The following is a 22,414-nucleotide window of genomic DNA, read 5'->3' on the forward strand; positions in this document are numbered from 1 at the left end:
AAACGTGGGTTCACCCCATTGATTCTGAGACAAAGCAACAATCAAAACAATGGAAACATCCTTCGTCCTCTACTCCAAAAAATTCCGGGTGCACAAATCAGCCGGTAAGGTGATGGCATCGGTCTTCTGGGACGCAGACGCGGTAATTATGGTGGATTTCTTGCAAATGCAAGCAATGCATTATACTATTGCATCCTCCTGCGCTGTTTGAGGGAAGAGATAAGGAAAAAAGGTCGGAAAATGGCGCGCGGATTTCTTTTGCATCAGGAGAACGCACAGGTGGACGAAGTCCTCGCGACACTGGAAACTAGGCGTGACTGCGGGTTCGAAGTGTTACATCATCCGCCATATTCTCCAGCTTTGGCTCCATCAGACTTTTCTCTTTTCCCAAACCTAAAAAAAGACCTCAAAGAACGACAATTTGACAATGATGACGCAGTGATTGATGCTGAGAACGCATGGTTGAACTCGAAATAGAAGATCTTAATTTGAGTGATTTGCACAAGTTACCTGAGCGTGACCGCAAATGTATTTGTGGCCATGGGTATTATATGAAGGGCTTATTTTAATAGTGGTACAGGTCCATTACCTCCACTTTTCTGCCTACAATGCTTCTGAAATTAGTGATCCAAACAAACAGAAAGAAAGGTTCATCTCTATCAAGAAGCCATATGCTTGAATATTTCTGGTACCTCAACTGCATATTTTTCAGCGCTCATTTAACTTTAGGACTTCGTATCTCAAAATGAACAAAACTGGACTTGTACCACTGTTGAAATAAGCCCTTCATATTGAAAAATAAATTGGTATTATGAAATTTCTGTCTTTTTATATTTGTTCGGCTAGAAACTGTTCGACCCCCCTCGTACGCCTACCTCTAGTACCATGGAAGTTATTCCGTGATCTCTTAACACATGTCCTATAGTTCTGTCCTTTGTTCTTGTCAGTGTCTTCCGTATGTTCCCTTCCTAGTCGATTGTATGGAGAACATCCTCATTCCTGACCTTATCAGTCCATCTTCTCTAGCACCACATTTCAAAGGCCTCGATTCTATTTTGTTCCAGTTTTCCCACAGTCCACGTCTCACTACCGTACAATGCTGTGCTCCAAACGCACGTTCTCTTGGGCGCCTTCCTCAAGTTAAGACCTATATCCAATACTCGTAGACTTCTCTGAGCTGGGAATGCCATTTTTGGCAGTGCTAGTCTGCTTTTTATGTCTTACTTGCTCCGTCTGTCCTGGATTTCGTCTTTCTTCGCTTTACTCTCAATCCACACTCTGTACACGTTAGACTGTTCATTCCTTTCAACAGGTCCTGCAATCGTTCTTTACTTTCGCTCATAATAGGCGACTTGAATTCTCAGTCAAGTTTTCGTCTGCAGTAACAAACAAGAGTCGAGGTCAGTGAGTGGGGTGGGGGGGGGGGGTGGGGGGGGGGAAGAGGAGATATAGGGAACAGAGAGGGAGGGAGGAAATGGCGTAGAGATGGAAAGAAGATGGGCAGAGAGAGGTCGAGGAGGAGATAGAGGGAGAATTGGAGAGGAAGTGACGGATACTGCGAGAGGGTAGGAGATGATGGGGGGTAGGAGGGGACGGTGCACTGAGGGGAGGAGGAGGAGAAGATGGGCAGAGAGGTGGTGGAGAAGGACATTAGGAGGCATATCGAACGCCCACAAATATTTAGCAGTTTCGAAGCGTAGCAGAGTTCTCTAGTTAACAACATGTGAGGTGACAATGAAGTCACCTTACAACACGAACCGCTAAGGTGGAGTTAATGCACTAATGGCTATTAAAATTTCTATACCACGAAGATGACGTGCTACAGGTGCGAAATTTAACCGACAGGAAGAAGGTGCTGTGATATGCAAATGATTAGCTTTTCAGAGCATTCACACAAGACTGGCGCCGGTGGCGACACCTACAACGTGCTGTCATGAGGAAAGTTTCCAACAAACAGCAGTTGACGGGCGTTGCCTGGTGAAACGTTGTGATGCCTCGTGTAAGTAGGATAAATGCGTACCATCATGTTTCCGACTTTGATAAAGGTCGGATTGAAGCTTATCGCGATTGAGGTTTATCGTATTGCGACATTGCTGCTCGCGATGGACGAATTCCTATGACTGTGAGCAGAATATGGAATCGGTGGGTTCAGGAGGGTAATACGGAACGCCGTGCTGGATCCCAACGGCATCGTATCACTAGCAGTCGAGATGACAGGCATCGTATCCGCATGGCCGAAACGGATCGTGCAGCCACGTCTCGATCCCTGAGTCAACAGGTGGGGACGTTTGCAAGACAACAACCATCTGCACGAACAGTTCGACGACGTTTGCAGCAGCATGGACTATCAGCTCGGAGACCATGGCTGCGCTTACCGTTGACGCTGCATCACAGACAGGAGCGACTGCGATGGTGTACTCGACGACGAATCTCGGTACACGAATGGCAAAACGTCATTTTTTCGGATGAATTCAGGTTCTGTTTACAGCATCACGATGGTCGCATCCGTGTTTGGCGACATAGCGGTGAACGCACATTGGAAGCGTGTATTCGTCATCGCCATACTGGCGTATCACCTTGCGTAATGGTCTGGGGTGCGATTGGTTACACGTCTCGGTCAGCTCTTGTTCGCATTGACGGCACTTTGAACAGTGGACGTTACATTTCAAATGTGTTACGACCCGTGGCTCTACCCTTCGTTCGATGAAACCCTACATTTCAGCAGGATAATGCACGATCGCACGTTGCAGGTCCCGTACGGGCCTTTCTGGATACAGATAATGTTCTACTGCTGCCCTGGCCAGCACATTCTCCAGATCTCTCACCAATTGAAAACGTCTGGTCAATGGTGGCCGAACAACTGGCTCTTCACAATACGCCAGTCACTACTCTTGATGAACTGTGGTATCGTGTTGAAGTTGCATGGGCAGCTGTACCTGTACACGCCATCCAAGCTCTGTTTGACTGAATGCCCAGGCGTATCAAGGCCGTTATTACGGCCAGAAGTGGTTGTTCTGAGTACTGATTTCTCATGATCTGTGCACCCAAATCGCGTGAAAATGTAATCACATGTCAGTTCTAGTATAATATATTTGTCCAATGAATACGCGTTTATCATCTGCATTTCTTCTTGGTGTAGCAATTTTAATGGCCAGTAGTGTAAGGTTGAAGAGCAGTAAGGTGCAGCGCAGGTGCGGCGGTGTTGCAGTGTCCTCGACGCACACGGAGCCGTACCCGGGCTGGATCGACAACCTGTACGGCCCCACCGGGGTGTCGGTGGGCGCTGCGACGGGCCTGCTGCGGGTGATGCAGTGCGACTCGCGCGCCATGGCCAACATCGTGCCCTGCGACATGAGCGTCAACCTGGCCATCGCCGCCGCCTGGGACCTCGCAGCCAACCGGTAGGCCAAACCCCGCCGCCTGCCCAGCGCTTTGCCTTAAAGCCTTTAACCTATGAGTTCATCGAACCACCTTCAGAATTATGACGAGCGAATGGCAACGAATACGAGCGAAGGGGTGGGAGAGAGGCACCGATGTCTGTAGTTGTGTGGGAACGGGTTCGAGTCCCTACAAGATAGGCGATTTTAATCTGGGACGGAATTTCCATTTGCTAGCGTGCGCTGCCATTCGCGTGTACCCGAGGTTAAGCGTCAAAACTGTAAGGAACAGAAAAAATCACGAGAAAACGAGGATCGAAGCATGCCAGTTGTACGAACCTCGCGTTATTGCGTTTTGCCTTTGTGGTGTCACCGCCAGACACCACACTTGCTAGGTGGTAGCCTTTAAATGGGCCGCGGTCCGTGAGTATACGTCGGATATTGATATTGATATTGTGAATCATGTACCGTCAAGAGCGACGTTCATCATTAATGGATTAAAGTTAAGTATCAAAGTTATTACGTCCGCTTTCTGAATTCTAATACCTTGTCATGTTCCAGACCTCTCGTCAGTACAGTTCTTCCCTCCTCACGCCAGCCTGTGTGTGCTAAAACGCGTGCATTTCGGCCTCCTCTATTAACACGGTGCTGGCTCTTTAGCCAACCCAACAGCCTTTACCTTTTTTAGTGTTAAAATCATCGCACGTTGTTTTCACTCGATACAACGATAGTACAGCAGACCGCTATAGGTGAACACCACCAGGACTGTGATAGAACTCAATTTTGAGGTACTTCGCGTGCCTTCTCGTCACCTGTGGATACAACAGCGGAAAATAAGGGAAGCTATCTAAGTATTTAAAACCCTAACAGCATGAACGGGGAGGTAATTACAAGTACTGACGCAGTTCTCCTGGACGAGAGCACATAGCACAAACTATTTCGGAGTTTTGGTTGATACTTCGTCGATGTACAACGGTTAGTACCGATCTGACTGTTTGACATCCGGAGGTTTGAGTATAAGTTCTGAACCGCTGCACCCAAACTGCTGGCTGAGGTACGTGGACGACACGTTCGTCATATGGCCATATGGGAAAGCAGAAACAAGTATATTTCTTCTGCACTTCAACATCTCTCATAAAACCACACACTTCGCCCTAGAGATAGTAATGAAGCGATTGTTTTTCTGGATATAGAGGTGTACAGAACGTGTAGGGACGAACTCGGACATAAAGTGTACAGAATAATGATGCTCACCAACAGATATATGCATGCGGTATCACATTACCATCCAGTACAAAAGAACACTGTGGTTCATATGTTGACAGCCATATCTCCCCGGATTAGCAACACTGACAACGTCCAACATAAAATGAAGGATCTCGGAACAACATACCTTACGAATTGGTATAGCAACAAGGACATACATCGAGCTATGAGTACAGTCAAGATAAAACAGACAAATGAACAGTCAATGAGCGTGTAGGCAAGGTGCTGTGTCGCGGAGAAATTAAATCATTATTCCAGAGTGGCCTCAAGATCCGAGATTTCTTGAAGCCCACGAAAGATTTCGTAGATGCTCTCCACACGGCAGGCATCTACGAACAGAAATGTGCATGCAATGATGTCTATGGTGGTGAAACCAAGAGACCGATTATTCCTGGAGTATCAGAACACAAGTCAGCTAGGGCTCAACACCACCAGGACTGTAGCCGAACTCTTAATTTTCAAGAACCTCGCCTAAGCTATCTACATAAGTGAACGCCCAAACAGCATGAACTGGGAGGATGGTTAAAAGCAGGATGGTTAGAAGCAGGGTGGTTACGAACTACCTATGGGCTGGTTCCCAGCTACACTAGTCCGTCGGGCCGCCTGTGTTCTCCAGCTGGGCGGCTCCACATGACCTGGGTTCAACACTGTATACAAGGAGCCACAAGAAAACTGCCGAGGGGGACAACCTCTCGCTGCAGGACATCACTACACGCTGCCGACTGATTATTGCCTACCAATCTCTTACGGGTATAGCATAGGCAACAGCGCACCCTCCATAGCAATCTTTGATTGTCCAGTGACATCCCAGAATGTAAAGTCGATAGCCACCTGACAACCAGTATTCAGCGGAAGGCCATCAGAATCCAGCGGGTAGCCGCCCTGAAAAGGACCGCTGCAGATTCGGTAGAAACAATTTTAGTATTTTAGTGTTTCATAGTGACGTATTCTAGTAACCAGAATGATTTTATTCAAACCTTAGAATGTGTCGGACACATCCCTTAGCCTTAATGTGTTATCACGAGTATTTGTGTCATTATGCAAAAATTCGATATAACTCAAGAATGAATAAAGTTATGGTCAAATGGAAGACATCATTGCTTTTAATCCAAAGAAAGCTTCAGATGTGAAATTTTTATTGCCCTGATAACATGTTGGTACAGTGGATTATTAGTTTCGGCAGGACTAACCTGCAACCTTCAGACCATCAGTGTACAGGTTATGAAATCACGCTGTGCGATTAAGGGCACGTTCGTTTTTTAACAGTGTGTAGCCAGTAGTCAACTCAGACACATGCGGCACTTATTAATAAGCCACACATCTATGACTCTGTGCTGTCATGAGGACAGAGTTATATTTCCTCACGAGTTCGTTACGACGGTACAGAAACAAACGTGCGATTTATCAAAAATGGCCCTGAGAACTATGGGGCTTAACATCTGAGGTCATCAGTCCCCTGGAACTAAGAACTACTTAAACCTAACTAACCAAAGGACATCACACACATCCGTGCCCGAGGCAGGATCCGAACCTGCGACCGTAGCGGGTGCGCGGTTCCAGACTGAAGCGCCTAGAACCGCTCGGCCACTGCGGTTTATCGCACAGTATGATTTCATAACCTGTACAGTGAGAATCTGATGATGGCAGCTTAGGCCTGCCCAAACTAGTAATCCAGTGTACCTAAATTCGATCAGGGCAATAAAAACTTCATAGCGGGAGCTTTCTTTACACAAAATACATGATCGCTCTCCAGCTGACAATGTCTAGTATTTATAATCATTGCTTTTCTTGTGTAATTGTTTACGTGTCACATGGCCCTCTGCCCTTTTGATAATTGCGAATCTTAAGTACGATCGCGATTTCGGAATTGGCCGCCGTGTTGGTAACACAGCGTCGTTAGTTTTCTCCATTCTTGATTTTCAATTTCTGTTGATCCTTTTTTTTTTTTTTGTTTTCGAAGGTGGGTTCCACATCTATGGACCACACTGTATACCTCTTTAATGTTTCCCTCACACTGTTGTTTCTTCTCACCCCTTCCCACAGCTCTGTGCTGTTCAGTAGTGGGACTAGCCCGCTTCCAGCGCTAGTTCCCCATCCCCCCCCCCCCCGCCCCCGCCCCACCCAGGATGCCCATGTGAGTAACCAGCGCTTTCTGCAGTAGGAACAAGCATGAGGGTGAGCAACCGGTGTACCACCACGTGTCGTCGGCCGACTGCCCGCTCACGTGGTACGAGTACCGCGCCAGCTTCATGCGGCACGGCATGAAGATCCCCACGGTGCACGCCGTGTGGTACGTCTCGCTGATGCTGGTCGCCAACCGGTTCCTGTTCCTCTTCTGGAAGACCATGCTGCACCTGGTGCCCGCCATGCTCGTCGACACTGCCCTCCTGCTCGTCGGTAAGAAGCCCATGTGAGTATCCAAATTGTGAAGTAGCAAGACTTCGCTACTCTAAATCTTCTAGCCTATGCTGTCTCTGAAATGGCAAGGAGTAACTGTAGTTGACAGACACAACAGCCAAGACGAGTAATGTTGGTAGACGAACTTAGCAGTTGAGAACGGTGGGTGGTTTGATAAGACTGGTAAATTTCCATGAAAGAAAGGAACATTTTTGTCATGCCTTCGTGGTGGCAAGCATGATTATTCCAAGGATCGTATAATGAAATTCAATGTATAGCGTACAGTTCACTGTTGGCATATGTCTCAATTGGTGAGTGTGCCAACTGCGATTTAAAATGGAGAAAACAGACTTTAATGCTGTTACTAAACAGTTTCATTTGAGGGGTTCGACCGCTGTGTACATTTTGGATTAATGAATTTAAACGTGGTCAGATAAGCACCAAGTACAGAGCGCACTTCAGCCACGCAGTTGTGGTCTCCACAAAGGAAACGACTGGCAAAATCTATGACATGGTACTGCAAGGCGGCCGAATAAAAATTCGTGAGATTTGTGAAAGAGTAGGCATCTCAACTGAGCGAGTGTGTAATATCCAGCATGGGGAATTCGCTACGAAGAAATTGTGAGCTAGGTGGATGCCATGATTGCTCATGTTCGATTGGAAGTGCATTCGGCACATTTAAGCACAATTTCTAGAGATGGTTACTGGTAGTCCGCAAGACTTTTTGCGCCGATTTGTGACTGTTTAAGAAAGCATGATCCATCATTACACACCAGAATCAAAATGGCAGTCAAAACATGGACAAAGGCTGGTGAAAGTGCATGAAAGAAGCCAAAGACCATTTTGTCGGCTGATGAAGTGATGGCCAGTGTTTTTAGGATTCTCAAGGAATAATCCCCATAGATTACTTGGAAAAAGGTATAATTGTAACTGGATCCTATAATGTTTCATTGTTGGATCGTTGCCTGAAAAAAGACCAAGTTTGGCATACAAAAAGGTGTTCTTTCACCAGGATAATGCACCATCCCACGTATTAGCGATATAAATGGGGAAAGTGCATGAACTGGGCTTCGAACTGGCACCTCGTCCACCCTTTTCACCAGCCTTTACCTCATGTGACTTCTGCCGGTTCCCTAATTTGAAATGTTGGCTTGCTGGGAGGTGATGGTTGCAGTCACTGAGTATTTTGCAGACTTTGAAAGAGCTCATTTTCCCAATAGTATGAAAAAGCTGTAGGATCGCTGGACCAAGTGCATATCCGCCAAAGGAAACTATGTCGAGAAGTAAGGTGAGTTGCTTAAGAAACAAACAATTGTCTTGCTTTTTTACGAGACTTGTCAAATCACCATCGTAGCGATCGAGAATGGTGCCCGATAGCCCTACAGTAACTTGGCTCGCTAACAGTGGGAACCGCGAAAGGTAGTGTGCAAAACAGTACCTGAGAAGAATCAATGACGTATGTGACGCGCTCTGATGCATTGCCATAGGATGTGAAGACACCTGATATTGCTGGATCCAGCATCAAGGGCGATCTGTTTCAGAATATTTAGAAAAACAATAGGAAAATGTGTGTGGCTTTCTCAGACAAGAAGGGGAAGAAATTAAATGGAGCTACACTACATAATACATTACTTATCTGTGCTCTGAGGTTCGGAAAACGTAACACTATCATAAGTTGTCGTAATAGAAGTATTAGCCTAAGTAATTGTTACATAAGTTTTAATAGTAGTAACTGCTGCAGGAAGAACAAAATTGTGGGACTGGAAATGAGACCTTCTTATGTGCCGGCCGCTGTGGCGAGTGGTTCTAGGCGCTTCAGTCTGGAACTGCGCGACCGCTACGGTAGCAGGTTCGAATCCTGCCTCGTGTATGGATGAGTGTGATGTCCTTAGGTTAGTTAGGTTTATGTATTTCTAAGTTATAGGGGACTAATGACCTCAGAAGTTAAGTCCCATAGTGCTCAGAGCCATTTGAACCATTTTTGAACCTTTTTATGTTTGCCATAGCTGTGTCGACTTTCAGTCACCTGTGTATTATGATTCTGTACTAAACTGGTGAACAGCCTTTGGTGATTGTCTCGCAGTACACTGAAGTAATTAAGGTAGAATTAAATCATTACTCGACATAAAAAGACAGAAAGCTTTGTGAACGTGGAAAATATGGTTACGAGACTCTCCTCTGCAGTCAGCATCCGCTCTGATAGAGAAGCATTGTGAGGAGAAAACTAAATATTTTACAATATTTCCATATAGTCATATAAAATAGCATTATGTAAGTTGAACAGGTAATAGACGTTGACATGCAGATCACAGCATTTTTGTGTATGTTGGGACAGTTTCGTTGTTCCCACTTTACTTTTAAGTCTGTACTAGCATGGCGTAGTATTCTCTTCTTCCTTCTACAGTCACCTAAGATAATTCTTTAGTGAACGAAGAATCACTGTTTTCTATCCAATAAGTGGTTCAGCATCACTCCCGGAAAAAAGTTCACGTTGCTGGTCCATAGCTTCCAAACATCTACATGTAACGTAATAATCAGCAATTTTGGAAAACATTTCACTTGTAGAACAGCCACAACCGCGGGAAACTTTTTTATAAGGTTTTTTTCTTTGAGTATTCAGTTGCTTTCACCCACGTTCCGTTCCACTCTTCGTACGCAGATGTGTTGCTTAGTTTCAAGGTTTAATACGTGGTCCACTACCTTCCCAACAGTTCCCTTTTGTTGCTTGTAGCTCTCCTCCACCTATTTTAAAACACTTTGTACCTGTCCAATACTCTGCTGTTGGCTGTCTACTCTGCGCTACAAAACAAAAGGTTTACTTTTTCTAAACCACGTTATTGTAACCCACTGAGACGCATAAGTTTGAATTTTGGCTTAAAGATGCGTACAACGTTCCTCTATAATCGTGCAAAAGTGTGGCGCACTGCGACGCCCCCCCCCCCCCCCCCCACCCGGGTTCGGCGACATCTCGAACGGCAAGGTGTCGACGCATGCGAGAAAAGAGGCCACAGCTCAGAAGGTCGTATGTGATGTGAGACGGGTTAATGATGTCACAAAAAATTTACCCGATGCCACACGAAGGGAAGGTCATCACTCCAGCTCTTACTTACGTTTCACCCCTTCTTTTCACGCTTCTGCGATGGAGGTCAGAACGTCGACGCCCAGAGTTGAAATCGTCCAGAAAGACTGCGATGGAGGTCGGAACGTCGACGCCCAGAGTTGAAATCGTCCAGAGTTATTATGAGTGGCCGAGGAAGACATTTCAAACACACCGCTACTTAGCAGGTGTCGTAAATGGCATCAGTGAAACCACCCCTGCCTTTGGGGCATCGATTCCCACACATTTCGCGGTCGAAAACAACAGTTCGTAGCGCGTTGAGAAACAGGATGACGTGCTTGACAACGTCCGACATTGATGCCAACCCTTGGACTTTTCAACCCTACTCTGATGATATCGTGGGGCTGCAGCCCCACTGAACGTGATGTAACCCCTTCGGAGTGTAGCGCAACAGCAGTTTTTGCTCTGCTGTACTGCTTGGGATCACTAACGACTGATAAAAATTGTTCGACGGAATCTCAACATGATCCGAAGCAGCAAAGGGATCATATTCTTTTTCATCCCTCCGTTTTCGCGCCCTCCTATAACGTAATCAGCGGGATGGAGGAGGGGGGGGGTGGGAACGGGGGGGGGGGGGACGGGAGGGTAACATTAACATGTGTGTGAATAAAAGGGGGCGAAGTGTCCCTCTAAGACACCATGTTCGGCAACACGCTCGACACCACCCAACTGCAGTACCTGAACACGTTACTAATGTACACGGTGACCCAGGATAACGGGAATGTCTGAAATGAATAGTGGCAGCCGTGGACAGGTGGCAGCACTGCGTGTTCATGACAGTTAGCGAGCAAACAGTCCGCCATTTCAGTAATCGTGGATCAGTGGAACGGACAAGAGCGTGCGTTAGCCATAAAGATGTTTTATAAAAACAAGGATAGTTTGGTAGCGGCGCAGAGGGAGTTTTGACGTTTTTACATTTTACGACGTAATTATGCCGTTCCATGCACCAATACTTTGGCATCTCTGATATTTTATGCTTGCTGCATCCAAAATGGACTACTTATTACACTGAGGAGCCAAAGAAACTGGTACACCTGCCTATTATCGTGTAGGGCCCCCACGAGCACGCAGAAGTGCCACAACGCGACATGGCATGGACTCGACTAATGTCTGGAGTAGTCCTGGAGGGAATCGACACCGTGAATCCCGTCGGAGTGCACAATGGACATGATTGGATGCAGGTGATCAGACAGGATGCTTACGTACGTGTCACCTGTCAGAGTAGTATCTAGACGTATCAGGGGTATATCACTCCAACTGCACACCCACCGCGCTATTACAGAGCCTCCACTAGCGTGAAGAGTCCTCTGCCGACATGCAGGGTCCATGGATTCATCAGGTTGTCCCCATACCCAAACCCATCCATCCGCTCGATACAATTTGAAACGAGACTCGTCCGACCAGGCAACATGTTCGTAGTCATCAACAGTCCACTGTCGCTGTTGACGGGCCCAAACGAGGCGTTAAGCTATGTGTCGTGCAGTTTTCAAAGGTACGCAACTGGGCCTTTGGCCGGAAAGCCAATATTGGTGATGTTTCTTTGAATGGTTCGCACCCTGATACTTGTTGATGCCCTAGCATTGACATCTGCAGCAATTTGCGAAAGGTTGCATTTCTGTCACGGTGAATGATTCTCTTCAGTCTTCGTTGGTCCCATTCCTTAGGATATCTTTCCGGCCGCAACTATTTCGTAGATTTGATGTTTTGGCGGAATCCTGATACTCAAGGTACACTCGTGAAATGGTCGTACGGGAAAATCCCGACTTCATCGCTATCTCGGAGATGTTGTGTCCCATCGCTCGTGCTCTGACTATAACACAAAGTTCAAATTCACTTCAATCTTGATAACCTGCCATTGTAGCAGCAGCAACCGATCTAATAACTGTGCCAGACACTTGTGTCTCATACAGGCGTCGCAGACCGCAGCGCCGTGTTCTGCCTGTTTACATATCTCTGTATTCGAATACGCATACCTATACCAATTTCTTTGTTGCTTCGGTGCATAATAATTATTTTTCAGGGAAGATAAAAGGATTGAGCTGCGACAAAAATTGAGATATTTAGGATATTAAAATATTGTTGTTGTCGTCGCTGTTTTGGTCTTCAGTCCTAAGATCGGTTTATGCAACTCTCCATACTACATTATCCTGAGCTTCTGAATCTGCTTACTGTATTTGCCTCTTGCTCTCCATCTAGGATTCCCCCCCCCCCCCCTCATTTCTCGCCAGCACTAAATTGCTGATCCCTTGCTGTCTCAGAACGTGTCCTATCAACCTATCGCTTCTCGTAGTCTGGGTGTTCCACAAATTTCTTTTCTCTCCAGTATTATACAGTACCTACTGATTAGTTACGTGATCTATGCATCTCATCTTCAGCATTCTTCTGTAGCACCACACTTCAACAGTTTATCTTTTTGTCTAAAATGTTTATCGCCCGTCTTTCTCTTCTATACATGGCTACGTTCAATACAAATACTTTCAGAAAACACTTCCTGACATTTAAATCTATATTTGATGTTAACAAACTCTTCTTCTTCTGAAACGATTTTCTTGCCATTGCCAGTCTACATTTTATATCCTCTCTATTTAGGCCATAATTAGTTATTTTGCTGCCCAAATATAAAAACTCATCTAATATTTTAAGTGCCTCGTTTCCTATTCTAATTCCCTGAGCGTCACGTGATTCAGATACACTATATTCCATTATCCTCTTTTCAGATACTGTCCATACAAAACGTTATAAATACAGTAATATCATGTTACTTTTGTCAAATAAATTGTGTGAACGTAATTGGAAGCTAACAAAATACGTCATTCGATGAGAGTACACACATCAAAATATGTTTTGCATCACCCCGGCTCCCAGAAGTCCTGAAGATAGATGTTCACTGTGGATATTGTATCACAGACACAGTCCCTTTGACTGTCCAGAGATGTCACTAAACCCGCGCAGAGATATAAACAACCATTCATGAGCAACGCCTATTAGATGGAGGGGATCCGACAGTCTAGCACTTCCAGTCATTCCACCAGAAAGGGGTTACACGGCTCGCGTTGTCTGCAGTTCAACCATGCCGAAACGGTCAGTACCGCGGTTCGATCGCGTTCACATTGTTACTTTGTGTCAGGAAGGGCTCTCGACAAGGGAAGAGTCCAGGCATCTCGGAGTGAACCAAAGCGATGTTGTTCGGACATGAAGGAGATACAGAGAGTCAGGAAGACAGGAGCTGCCGATGACATGCCTCTCACAGGCTGCCCAAGGGCTGCTACTGCAGTGGATGAACCGCTACCTACGGACTATGCCTCGGAGGAACCCTGACAGCAACACCACCATGTTGAATAATGCTTTTCGTGCAGCCACAGGACGTCGTGTTACGACTCAAACTGTACGCAATAGGCTCCATGATACGCAACTTCACTCCCGACGTCCACGGCGCGGTCCATCTTTGCAACCACGATACCATGCAGCGCGGTAAAGGTGGGCCCAACAACATGCCGAATGGACAGCTCAGGATAGGCATCACGTTCTCTTCACCGATGAGCGTCGCATATGCCTTCGACCAGACAATCATCGGAGACGTATTTGGCGGCAACCTGGTCAGGCTGCACGCCTTAGACACACTGTCCAGCTAGTGCAGCAAGGTGGAGGTACCTTGCTGTTTTGGGATGGCATTATGTGGGGCCGACGTACGCCGCTGGTGGTCATGGGAGGCGCCTTAACGGCTGTACGATACGTAAATGCCATCCTCCGACCAATAGTGCAACCATATCGGCAGCATATATTGGCTTGGCATTCATCTTCATAGACGACAATTCCCGCCCCCATCGTGCATGTCTTGCGAATGATTTCCTTCAGAATAACATCCCTCGACTAGAGTGGCCAGCATGTTCTCTAGACATGAACCCTATCGAACATGACTTGGACAGATTGAAAAGGGCTGTTAATGGACGACGTGACCCACCAACCACTCTAAGGGATCTACGCCCAATCGCCGTGGAGGAGTGGGACAATCTGGACCAACAGTGCCTTGATGAACTTGTGGATAGTGTGCCCCGGTGAATACATGCATGCATCGATGCAAGAGGACGTGTTACTGGGTATTACAGGTACCGGTGTGTACAGCAATGTGGACCACCGCCTCTGAAGGTCTCGCTGTGTGGTGGTACAACATACAATGTGTGGTTTTCATGAGCAATGAAAAGTGTCGCAATGATGTTTATGTTGATCTCTGTTCCAATTTTCTGTACAGGTTTCGGAAGTCTCGAAACCGAGGTTGTGCAAAACTTTTTTTGATGTATGTAGAATGTTTCAAGCACGCTATACCGTATTTGCAGTAGATACATAGACGTAGAAACAAAAGATGTGCGGGATGTTTTAGCCCGAAGTAAAGGTAAGATACCCTAACCATTAATAATCACATGATTTCTTGCGTATGGTTAACGAGACCTCAGTGGGAGGTGTTGTACGCACTCTGAATCATCTTTCTATCTATACAATTCATTGATTAGAACACTGGGATTACCATGTTGCCTTATTCATTTCTAGTCTCCACCAGTTTCACGTCATTGATGTATTCCTATTAAATATACTTTTTTCAGGAGGTGACGTCTTGAAACACTTTTAGACCTACGCTACGGTTGTAGGGATAACATATATATAATATTAACATCGAAATTATAAAATACGTTAGTCTGAAACTGGGACAGAGTTTTATAAAATATGTATACATCTGGTGACTAATTATATTCTTAATGAATGCAGAGTGGTTAACATGATTAATGTAAACAGAAGAGGAAGCTAAAAATAAGTAATGTGACAGAGGCATACAACTGTATATTGCATTGTATACTTAGAGAAAGTTACCGATGACGTCGATTGGAATACACTTTTTGAAACAGTGAAGGTAGCAGGGATAAAATGCAGGGGACCGAGAACTATATACAACTGCACAGAACCAGACTGCAGTTATGAGAGTCGAAGGGTATGAAAAGAAAGCAGCGGCTGAAAAGAGAATCAAACGGGATTGTAGCCTATCCCTGATATTATTCAGCCAGTTCAATGAGAAAGCTGCATAAAGAAACGAGGAGAAATTTGGAAAGGGGACTAAAGTTGAGCAAGAACAAATAGATATGAAATTTACGATTTGCTGATGCGACTGTAATTCTGTCAGACATGGAAAAGAACTTGAGAAAGCATCTAAATGGAATAGATAGTGTCTTGAAATTAGTTTACAAGCTGAATATCAACGAAACTAAAACAAGGATAATGGAATATGTCGAATTAAATCAGACACTGCTGTGGGAGTTATACGCAGTAACGAGACACTATTAGTAGCAGTTGTGTTTTTCTGTTGACAACTAAGTGGTGATGGCCGAAGTAGAGATGTTATTAAAACGCAAATTGGCTATGACAACAAATGTATTTCTGAAAACGAGGAAATTGTTAACATCGAATTAATTGAAGTGTTATCTGAAGGTGTTAATCTGAAGTGCAGACTTTTGTGGAAGTAAACACGGATAACAAGAAGCTCAGACAAAAAGAGAGCCTTCTGAAATATGGTGTTATAGAAGAATGCTGATGATTATATGTGTAGTTTCAGTAACTAATGAAGTGGTACAGAATCGTATTAGAGGAAAATTAAATTTATGTCGCAGGGATCTATAGATACGATGCATTGTGTTGTATCGAGGAATAGTTAATTTAGTAGTGGATGGAAGTGCTGAGAGCAAAAATTGTGGATAACTAGACTTGCATGTAGCAACAGGTTGAAATGGATGTCGGCTGCGATAGCTATGCGGAGGTGAAAAGGTTTGCGGAGGATAGAGGAGCGTGGAAAACTACATCAAACCAGTCTTCGGACTGAAGACTGCATCAGTATCAATGCTGAATACTATTCACAAATTAAATGTCTCCAAAAAATTTTTAATTAGTATCAGAAAATCAGTGGTTCATGGTGTGGGTTCCTGTAGTCATGTTCTACTTCATGAACCACGGGCAACGTATGAGTGGCCAAGTAAGTGGTCCCGACAGTCGGGATACCAGTTACTTTGGAATAAGGCTGGGCATCTCGGACATATTCTGAGTCGTGGTCACCTTTGTGCTCATACAACAAAGACTACCAAATCCACCGGTTAGTCCCTCAACCGTTAGGGGTAAAACTCAATGGGACTCGGGGCAAGTAAGGCTAGCAACCTGCTTCCCTGGTACCTTAAATATGATGCTGGCAACAATCAGAGCAAAATGCCTCGGACCTTTGGAGGTGACGGAGTCCCACCTCTAACTGACAAACCAGTGACTCCTAAGATACGACTTGGCAAAAAAATGGTAATGAGATGTGGAGCTGTTAATATCAATGGGGGCTACTCTGGGAAGAAGGTAGAGCTGGCACAGGCTGCAAGTAAGATGGGGCTGGACGTTTTAGCTGTTAGTGACATTCGGGTAATGGGTGAGAAAGAAGAGGAAGTGGGAGAATACAAGGTCTACCTACCAGGAGTCAAAGCAGGAATAGTACAATGGGGTGTAGGGCTTTACATCAGGGAATAAATGGAACCCAGCGTAGTTACAATAAGGTATGTAAACGAACGACTGATTTGGATAGATTTGATTGTGTCTAGCAAGAAAATTAGGATTGTGTCAGTATATTCGCATTGTGAAGGGACATATCAAGATAAGATGGATAGTTTTTATGAGGCACTCAGTGATGTAGTTGTTAGAGTAAAGGACAAGGACAGTGTTCTGCTCATGGGTGATTTTAACGCCAGGATTGGAAATCGAACCGAAGGGTATGAAAAGGTTATGGGTAAATTTGGAGAGGATATGGAGGCCAACAGGAACGGGAAACAACTCTTGGATTTCTGTGCCAGTATGGGCTTAGTAATCACAAACTCCTTTTTTAAACATAAGAACATTCACCGGTATACTTGGGAAGGCAGGGGAACCGGATCTGTCATTGACTATATAATAACAGATCAGGAATTCAGGAAGGCTGTGAGGGACACACGTGTATTCAGGGGATTCATTGATGACACTGATCATTATTTAATCTGCAGTGAAATTGGGATTGTGAGGCCGAAAGTGCAGGAGGTCAGGTCCATATGTAGAAGGATAAGAGTGGAGAAACTTCAGGATAAGGAAATCAGGCACAAGTACATAACAATGATCTCAGAAAGATACCAGGTAGTTGAATGTAGTCAATTACAGTCATTGGAAAAGGAATGGACAAGGTACAGGGACACAGTACTAGAAGTGGCTAAAGAATGTCTTGGAACAGTAGTGTGTAAAGGTAGGATGAAGCAAACAGCTTGGTGGAATGACACAGTCAAGGCAGCCTGTAAAAGGAGAAAGAAGGCGTATCAAAAATGGCTACATAATAGAACTCAGGTAGACAGAGAAAGGTATGTTGAAGAAAGAAACAAAGCCAAACAGGTAATTGCAGCATCCAAGAAGAAATCTTGGGAAGACTTTGGAAACAGGTTGGAGACTTTGGGTCAAGCTGCTGGAAAACCATTCTGGAGTGTAATTAGCAGTCTTCGAAAGGGAGGTAAGAAGGAAATGACAAGTATTTTGGACAGGTCAGGAAAACTGCTGGTGAATCGTGTGGATTCCTTGGCCAGATGAAGGGAATATTTTGAAGGGTTGCTCAATGTAGGTGAAAATACGATCAGTAATGTTTCAGATTTCGAGGTACAATGGGATAGGAATGATGATGGAAATAGGATCACATTTGAGGAAGTGGAGAAAATGGTCAATAGTTTGCAGTGCAATAAAGTAGCTGGGGTGGATGAAATTAAGTAGGAACTCATCAAAAAAAAAAAATTGTTCAAATGGTCCTGAGCACTATGGGACTCAACTGCTGAGGTCATAAGTCCCCTAGAACTTAGAACTACTTAAACCTAACTAACCTGAGGACAACACACACATCTATGCCCGAGGCAGGATTCGAACCTGCGACCGTAGCGGTCGTGCGGTTCTAGACTGTAGCGCCAGAACCGCTCGGCTACCAGCGGCCGGCTCGGAACTCATCAAATACACTGGAATGTCAGGTCTTAAATGGCTACACAGGATAACTGAAATGGCCTGGGAGTCGGGACAGGTTCCATCAGACTGGACAAAAGCAGTAATCACACCAATCTTTAAACATAGGAACAGAAAAGATTGTAACAACTACAGAGGTATCTCTTTAATCAGCGTTGTAGGTAAGATCTTCTCAGGTATTGTTGAAAGGAAAGTGCGAGTATTAGTTGAGGACCAATTGGATGAAAATCAGTGTGGGTTAAGGCCTCTTAGAGGTTGTCAGGACCAGATCTTTAGCTTACGGCAAATAATGGAGAAGTGTTATGAGTGGAACAGGGAATTCTATCTATGCTTTATAGATCTAGAAAAGGCATATGACCGGGTTCCTAGAAGGAAGTTATTGTCTGTTCTACGAGATTAGGGAATAGGAGGCAAACTTTTGCAAGCAATTAAAGGTCTTTACATGGATAGTCAGGCAGCAGTTAGAGTTGACGGTAAATTGAGTTCATGGTTCAGAGTAGTTTCAGGGGTAAGACAAGGCTGCAACCTGTCTCCACTCTCGTTCATATTATTTATGGATCATATGTTGAAAACAATAGACTGGCTGGGTGAGATTAAGATATGTGAACACAAAATAATCAGTCTTGCATATGCCGATGACTTAGTTGTGATGGTAGATTCGATTGAAAGTTTGCAAAGTAATATTTCAGAGCTAGATCAGAAATGTAAGGACTATGGTATGAAGATTAGCATCTCCAAAACGAAAGTAATGCCAATGGGAAAGAGGTATAAACGGATTGAGTGCCAAATAGGAAGAACAAAGTTAGAACAGGTGGATGGTTTCAAGTACTTATGATGCATATTCGCAGTATGGCAACATAGTGAAAGAACTGGAAGCGAGATGTAGCAAAGCTAATGCAGTGAGCGCTCAGCTACGATCTACTCTCTTCTGCAAGAAGGAAGTCAGTACCAAGACTAAGTTATCTGTGCACAGTTCAATCTTTCGACCAACTTTGTTGTATGGGAGCGAAAGCCGGGTGGATTCAGGTTACCTTATCAACAAGGTTGAGGTTACGGATATGAAAGTAGCTAGGATGATTGCAGGTACTAGTAGATGGGAACAATGGCAGGAGGGTGTCCACAATGAGGAAATCAAAGAAAAACTGGGAATGAACTCTATAGATGTAGCAGTCAGGGCGACCAGGCTTAGATGGTAGGGTCATGTTACACGCATGGGAGAAGCAAGGTTACCCAATAGACTCATGGGTTGAGCAGTAGAGGGTAGGAGGAGTCGGGGCAGACCAAGGAGAAGGTACCTGGATTCGGTTAAGAATGATTTTGAAGTAATAGGCTTAACATCAGAAGAGGCACCAATGTTAGCACTGAATAGGGGATCATGGACGAATTTTATAAGGAGGACTATGCTCCAGACTGAACGCTGAAAGGCATAATCAGTCTTAAATGATGATGATGATGATGATCAGAAAATGCTTGTTGTTGTTGTTGTGGTCTTCAGTCCTGAGACTGGTTTGATGCAGCTCACCATGCTACTCTATCCTGCGCAAGCTTCTTCATCTCCCAGTACGTACTGCAGCCTACATCCTTCTGAATCTGCTTAGTGTATTCATCTCTTGGTCTCCCTCTACGATTTTTACCCTCCACGCTGCCCTCCAATGCTAAATTTGTGATCCCTTGATGCCTCAGAACATGTCCTACCAACCGGTCCCTTCTTCGTATCAAGTTGTGCCACAAGCTCCTCTTCACCCCAATTGTATTCAATACCTCCTCATTAGTTATGTGATCTACCCATCTAATCTTCAGCAATCTTCTTTAGCATTACATTTCGAAAGCTTCTATTCTCTTCTTGTCCAAACTATTTATCGTCCATGTTTCACTTCCATACATGGCTACACTCCATACAAATACTTCCAGAAAGGAGTTCCTGATACTTAAATCAATACTCGATGTTAACAAATTTCTCTTCTTCAGAAACGCTTTCCTTGCCATTGTCAGTCTACATTTTATATCCTCTCTACTTCGACCATCATTAGTTATTTTGCTCCCCAAATAGCAAAACTCCTTTACTCATTTAAGTGTCTCATTTCCTAATCTAATTCCCTCAGCATCACCCGATTTAATTCGACTACATTCCATTATCCTCGTTTTGCTTTTGTTGGTGTTCATCTTATACCCTCCTTTAAAGACACTGTCCATTCCGTTCAGCTGCTCTTCCAAGTCCTTTGCTGTCTCTGACAGAATTACAATGTTTTTATTTCTTCTCCATGGGTTTTAATACCTACTCCGAAATTTTCTTTCGTTTCCTTTACTGCTTGCTCAATATACAGATTGAATAACATCGGGGAGAGGCTACAACCCTGTCTCACTCCCTTCCCAACCACTGCTTCCCTTTCATGTCCCTCGACTCTTATAACTGCCATCTGGTTTCTGTACAAATTGTAAATAGCCATTCGCTCCCTGTATTTTACCCCTGCCGCCTTCAGAATTTGAAAAAGAGTATTCCAGTCAACATTGTCAAAAGCTTTCTCTAAGTCTACAAATGCTAGAAACGTAGGTTTGCCTTTCCTTAATCTTTCTTCTAAGATAAGCCGTAGGGTCAGTATTGCCTTATGTGTTCCAACATTTCTACGGAATCGAAACTGATCTTCCCCGATGTCGGCTTCTACTAGTTTTTCCATTCGTCTGTAAAGAATTCGCGTTAGTATTTTGCTGCTGTGACTTATTAAACTGATAGTGCGATAATTTTCACATCTGTCAACACCTGCTTTCTGTGGGATTGGAATTATTATATTCTTCTTGAAGTCTGAGGGTATTTCGCCTGTCTCATACATCTTGCTCACCAGATGGTAGAGTTTAGTCAGGACTGGCTCTCCCAAGGCCGTCAGTAGTTCTAATGGAATGTTGTCTACTCCCGGTGCCTTGTTTCGACTCAGTTCTTTCAGTGCTCTGTCATACTCTTCACGCAGTATCGTATCTCCCATTTCATCTTCATCTACATCCTCTTCCATTTCCATAATATTGTCCTCAAGTACATCGGCCTTGTATAGACCCTCTATATATTCCTTCCACCTTTCTGCTTTCCCTTCTTTGCTTAGAACTGGCTTTGCATGTGAGCTCTTGATATTCATACAAGTGGCTCTCTTTTCTCCAAAGGTCTCTTTAATTTTCCTGTAGGCAGTATCTATCTTACCCCTCGTGAGATAAGCCTCTACATCCTTACATTTGTCTTCTAGTCATCCCTGCTTAGCCATTTGGACTTCGTGTCGATCTCATTTTTGAGACATTTGTATTCCTTTTTGCCTGCTTCATTTACTGCGTTTTTATATTTTCTCCTTTCATAAATTAAATTCAATATTTCTTCTGTTACCCAAGGATTTCTACTAGCCCCCGTCTTTTTACCTACTTGATCCTCTGCTGCCTTCACTACCTCATCCCTCACCGTTCTTCTTCTGCTGTATTTCCTTCCCCCATTCCTGTCTATTGTTCCCTTATGCTGTCCCTGAAACTCTGTACAACCTCTGGTTCTTTCAGTAAATGCTACAGAAAGAAAAATGTTTATGCGGAAAGTGAAGGCCGTGTCCTAATAGAGATATGATGTTAAACTATTAATGAAAAATTGTTTTGCGGTTTTTTTTAGGTTACGAGAAAGTTTACTATAGAGTCATTGTGATGGTAGGAACCAGACGAAATACATGGGGCTTGTATTTTTCCGCTCACAACAGGCTGACGCGAGGCTACCGCAAGATCCACCGCTTCATCGACGTGTGCGCGCCGTTCGCGACACACCACTGGGACTTCGACAACTCGCAGACGAAGGCGCTGTGGGCGCGGCTGTCGAGCGAGGACCGCAAGCTGCTGCCGTTCGACATGCGCGGCTTCGACTGGGACGGCTACTTCTACCACTACGTGCGCGGCGCGCGCCGCCTGCTGCTCAAGGACGAGATGGACACGGTGCCCGCCGCCAGGCGGCGCTGGAGGAGGTCAGCTCGCGCTGCAGTTCGAGTGCTTCACTGTTCCCTTCTGAACTGCTGTTTTCAGCTCAGCTGTGGTTTTGGGGTTGTTGCTGTACACCTTGCCTTTATTACAGTCTCACAAAAAGGAGTCGTATGTGTTCACATCCGGACAATATGGCGGCCAATGGAGGCCCATGACAGTGGCCTCTGGCTACCCCAGACCCGGAATGTGGGCCCAGAGTGCTTCTCCAGGATTTTGAACACTCTCTTGC

At 44.9% G+C, this 22,414-nt stretch overlaps 1 protein-coding gene across 4 annotated transcripts in view; it reads left to right on the forward strand.

Moving 5' to 3' along the window:
* Positions 1-22,414, forward strand: part of LOC126418647 (fatty acyl-CoA reductase wat-like) — a 221,818-nt gene that overhangs the window by 192,930 nt on the left and 6,474 nt on the right. For 3 of the 4 annotated variants that reach the window (XM_050085515.1, XM_050085516.1, XM_050085517.1), the window contains 3 exons: positions 3,209-3,401; positions 6,802-7,053; positions 21,912-22,169. In XM_050085515.1, coding sequence (XP_049941472.1) covers positions 3,209-3,401; positions 6,802-7,053; positions 21,912-22,169 — 703 coding nt within the window. The remainder of the gene's footprint in view (positions 1-3,208; positions 3,402-6,801; positions 7,054-21,911; positions 22,170-22,414) is intronic. The other variant, XM_050085518.1, reaches the window with a different exon arrangement.

This window comes from Schistocerca serialis, chromosome 9 (assembly GCF_023864345.2).
Source record: "Schistocerca serialis cubense isolate TAMUIC-IGC-003099 chromosome 9, iqSchSeri2.2, whole genome shotgun sequence".
Classification (NCBI taxonomy): Eukaryota; Metazoa; Arthropoda; class Insecta; order Orthoptera; family Acrididae; genus Schistocerca; species Schistocerca serialis.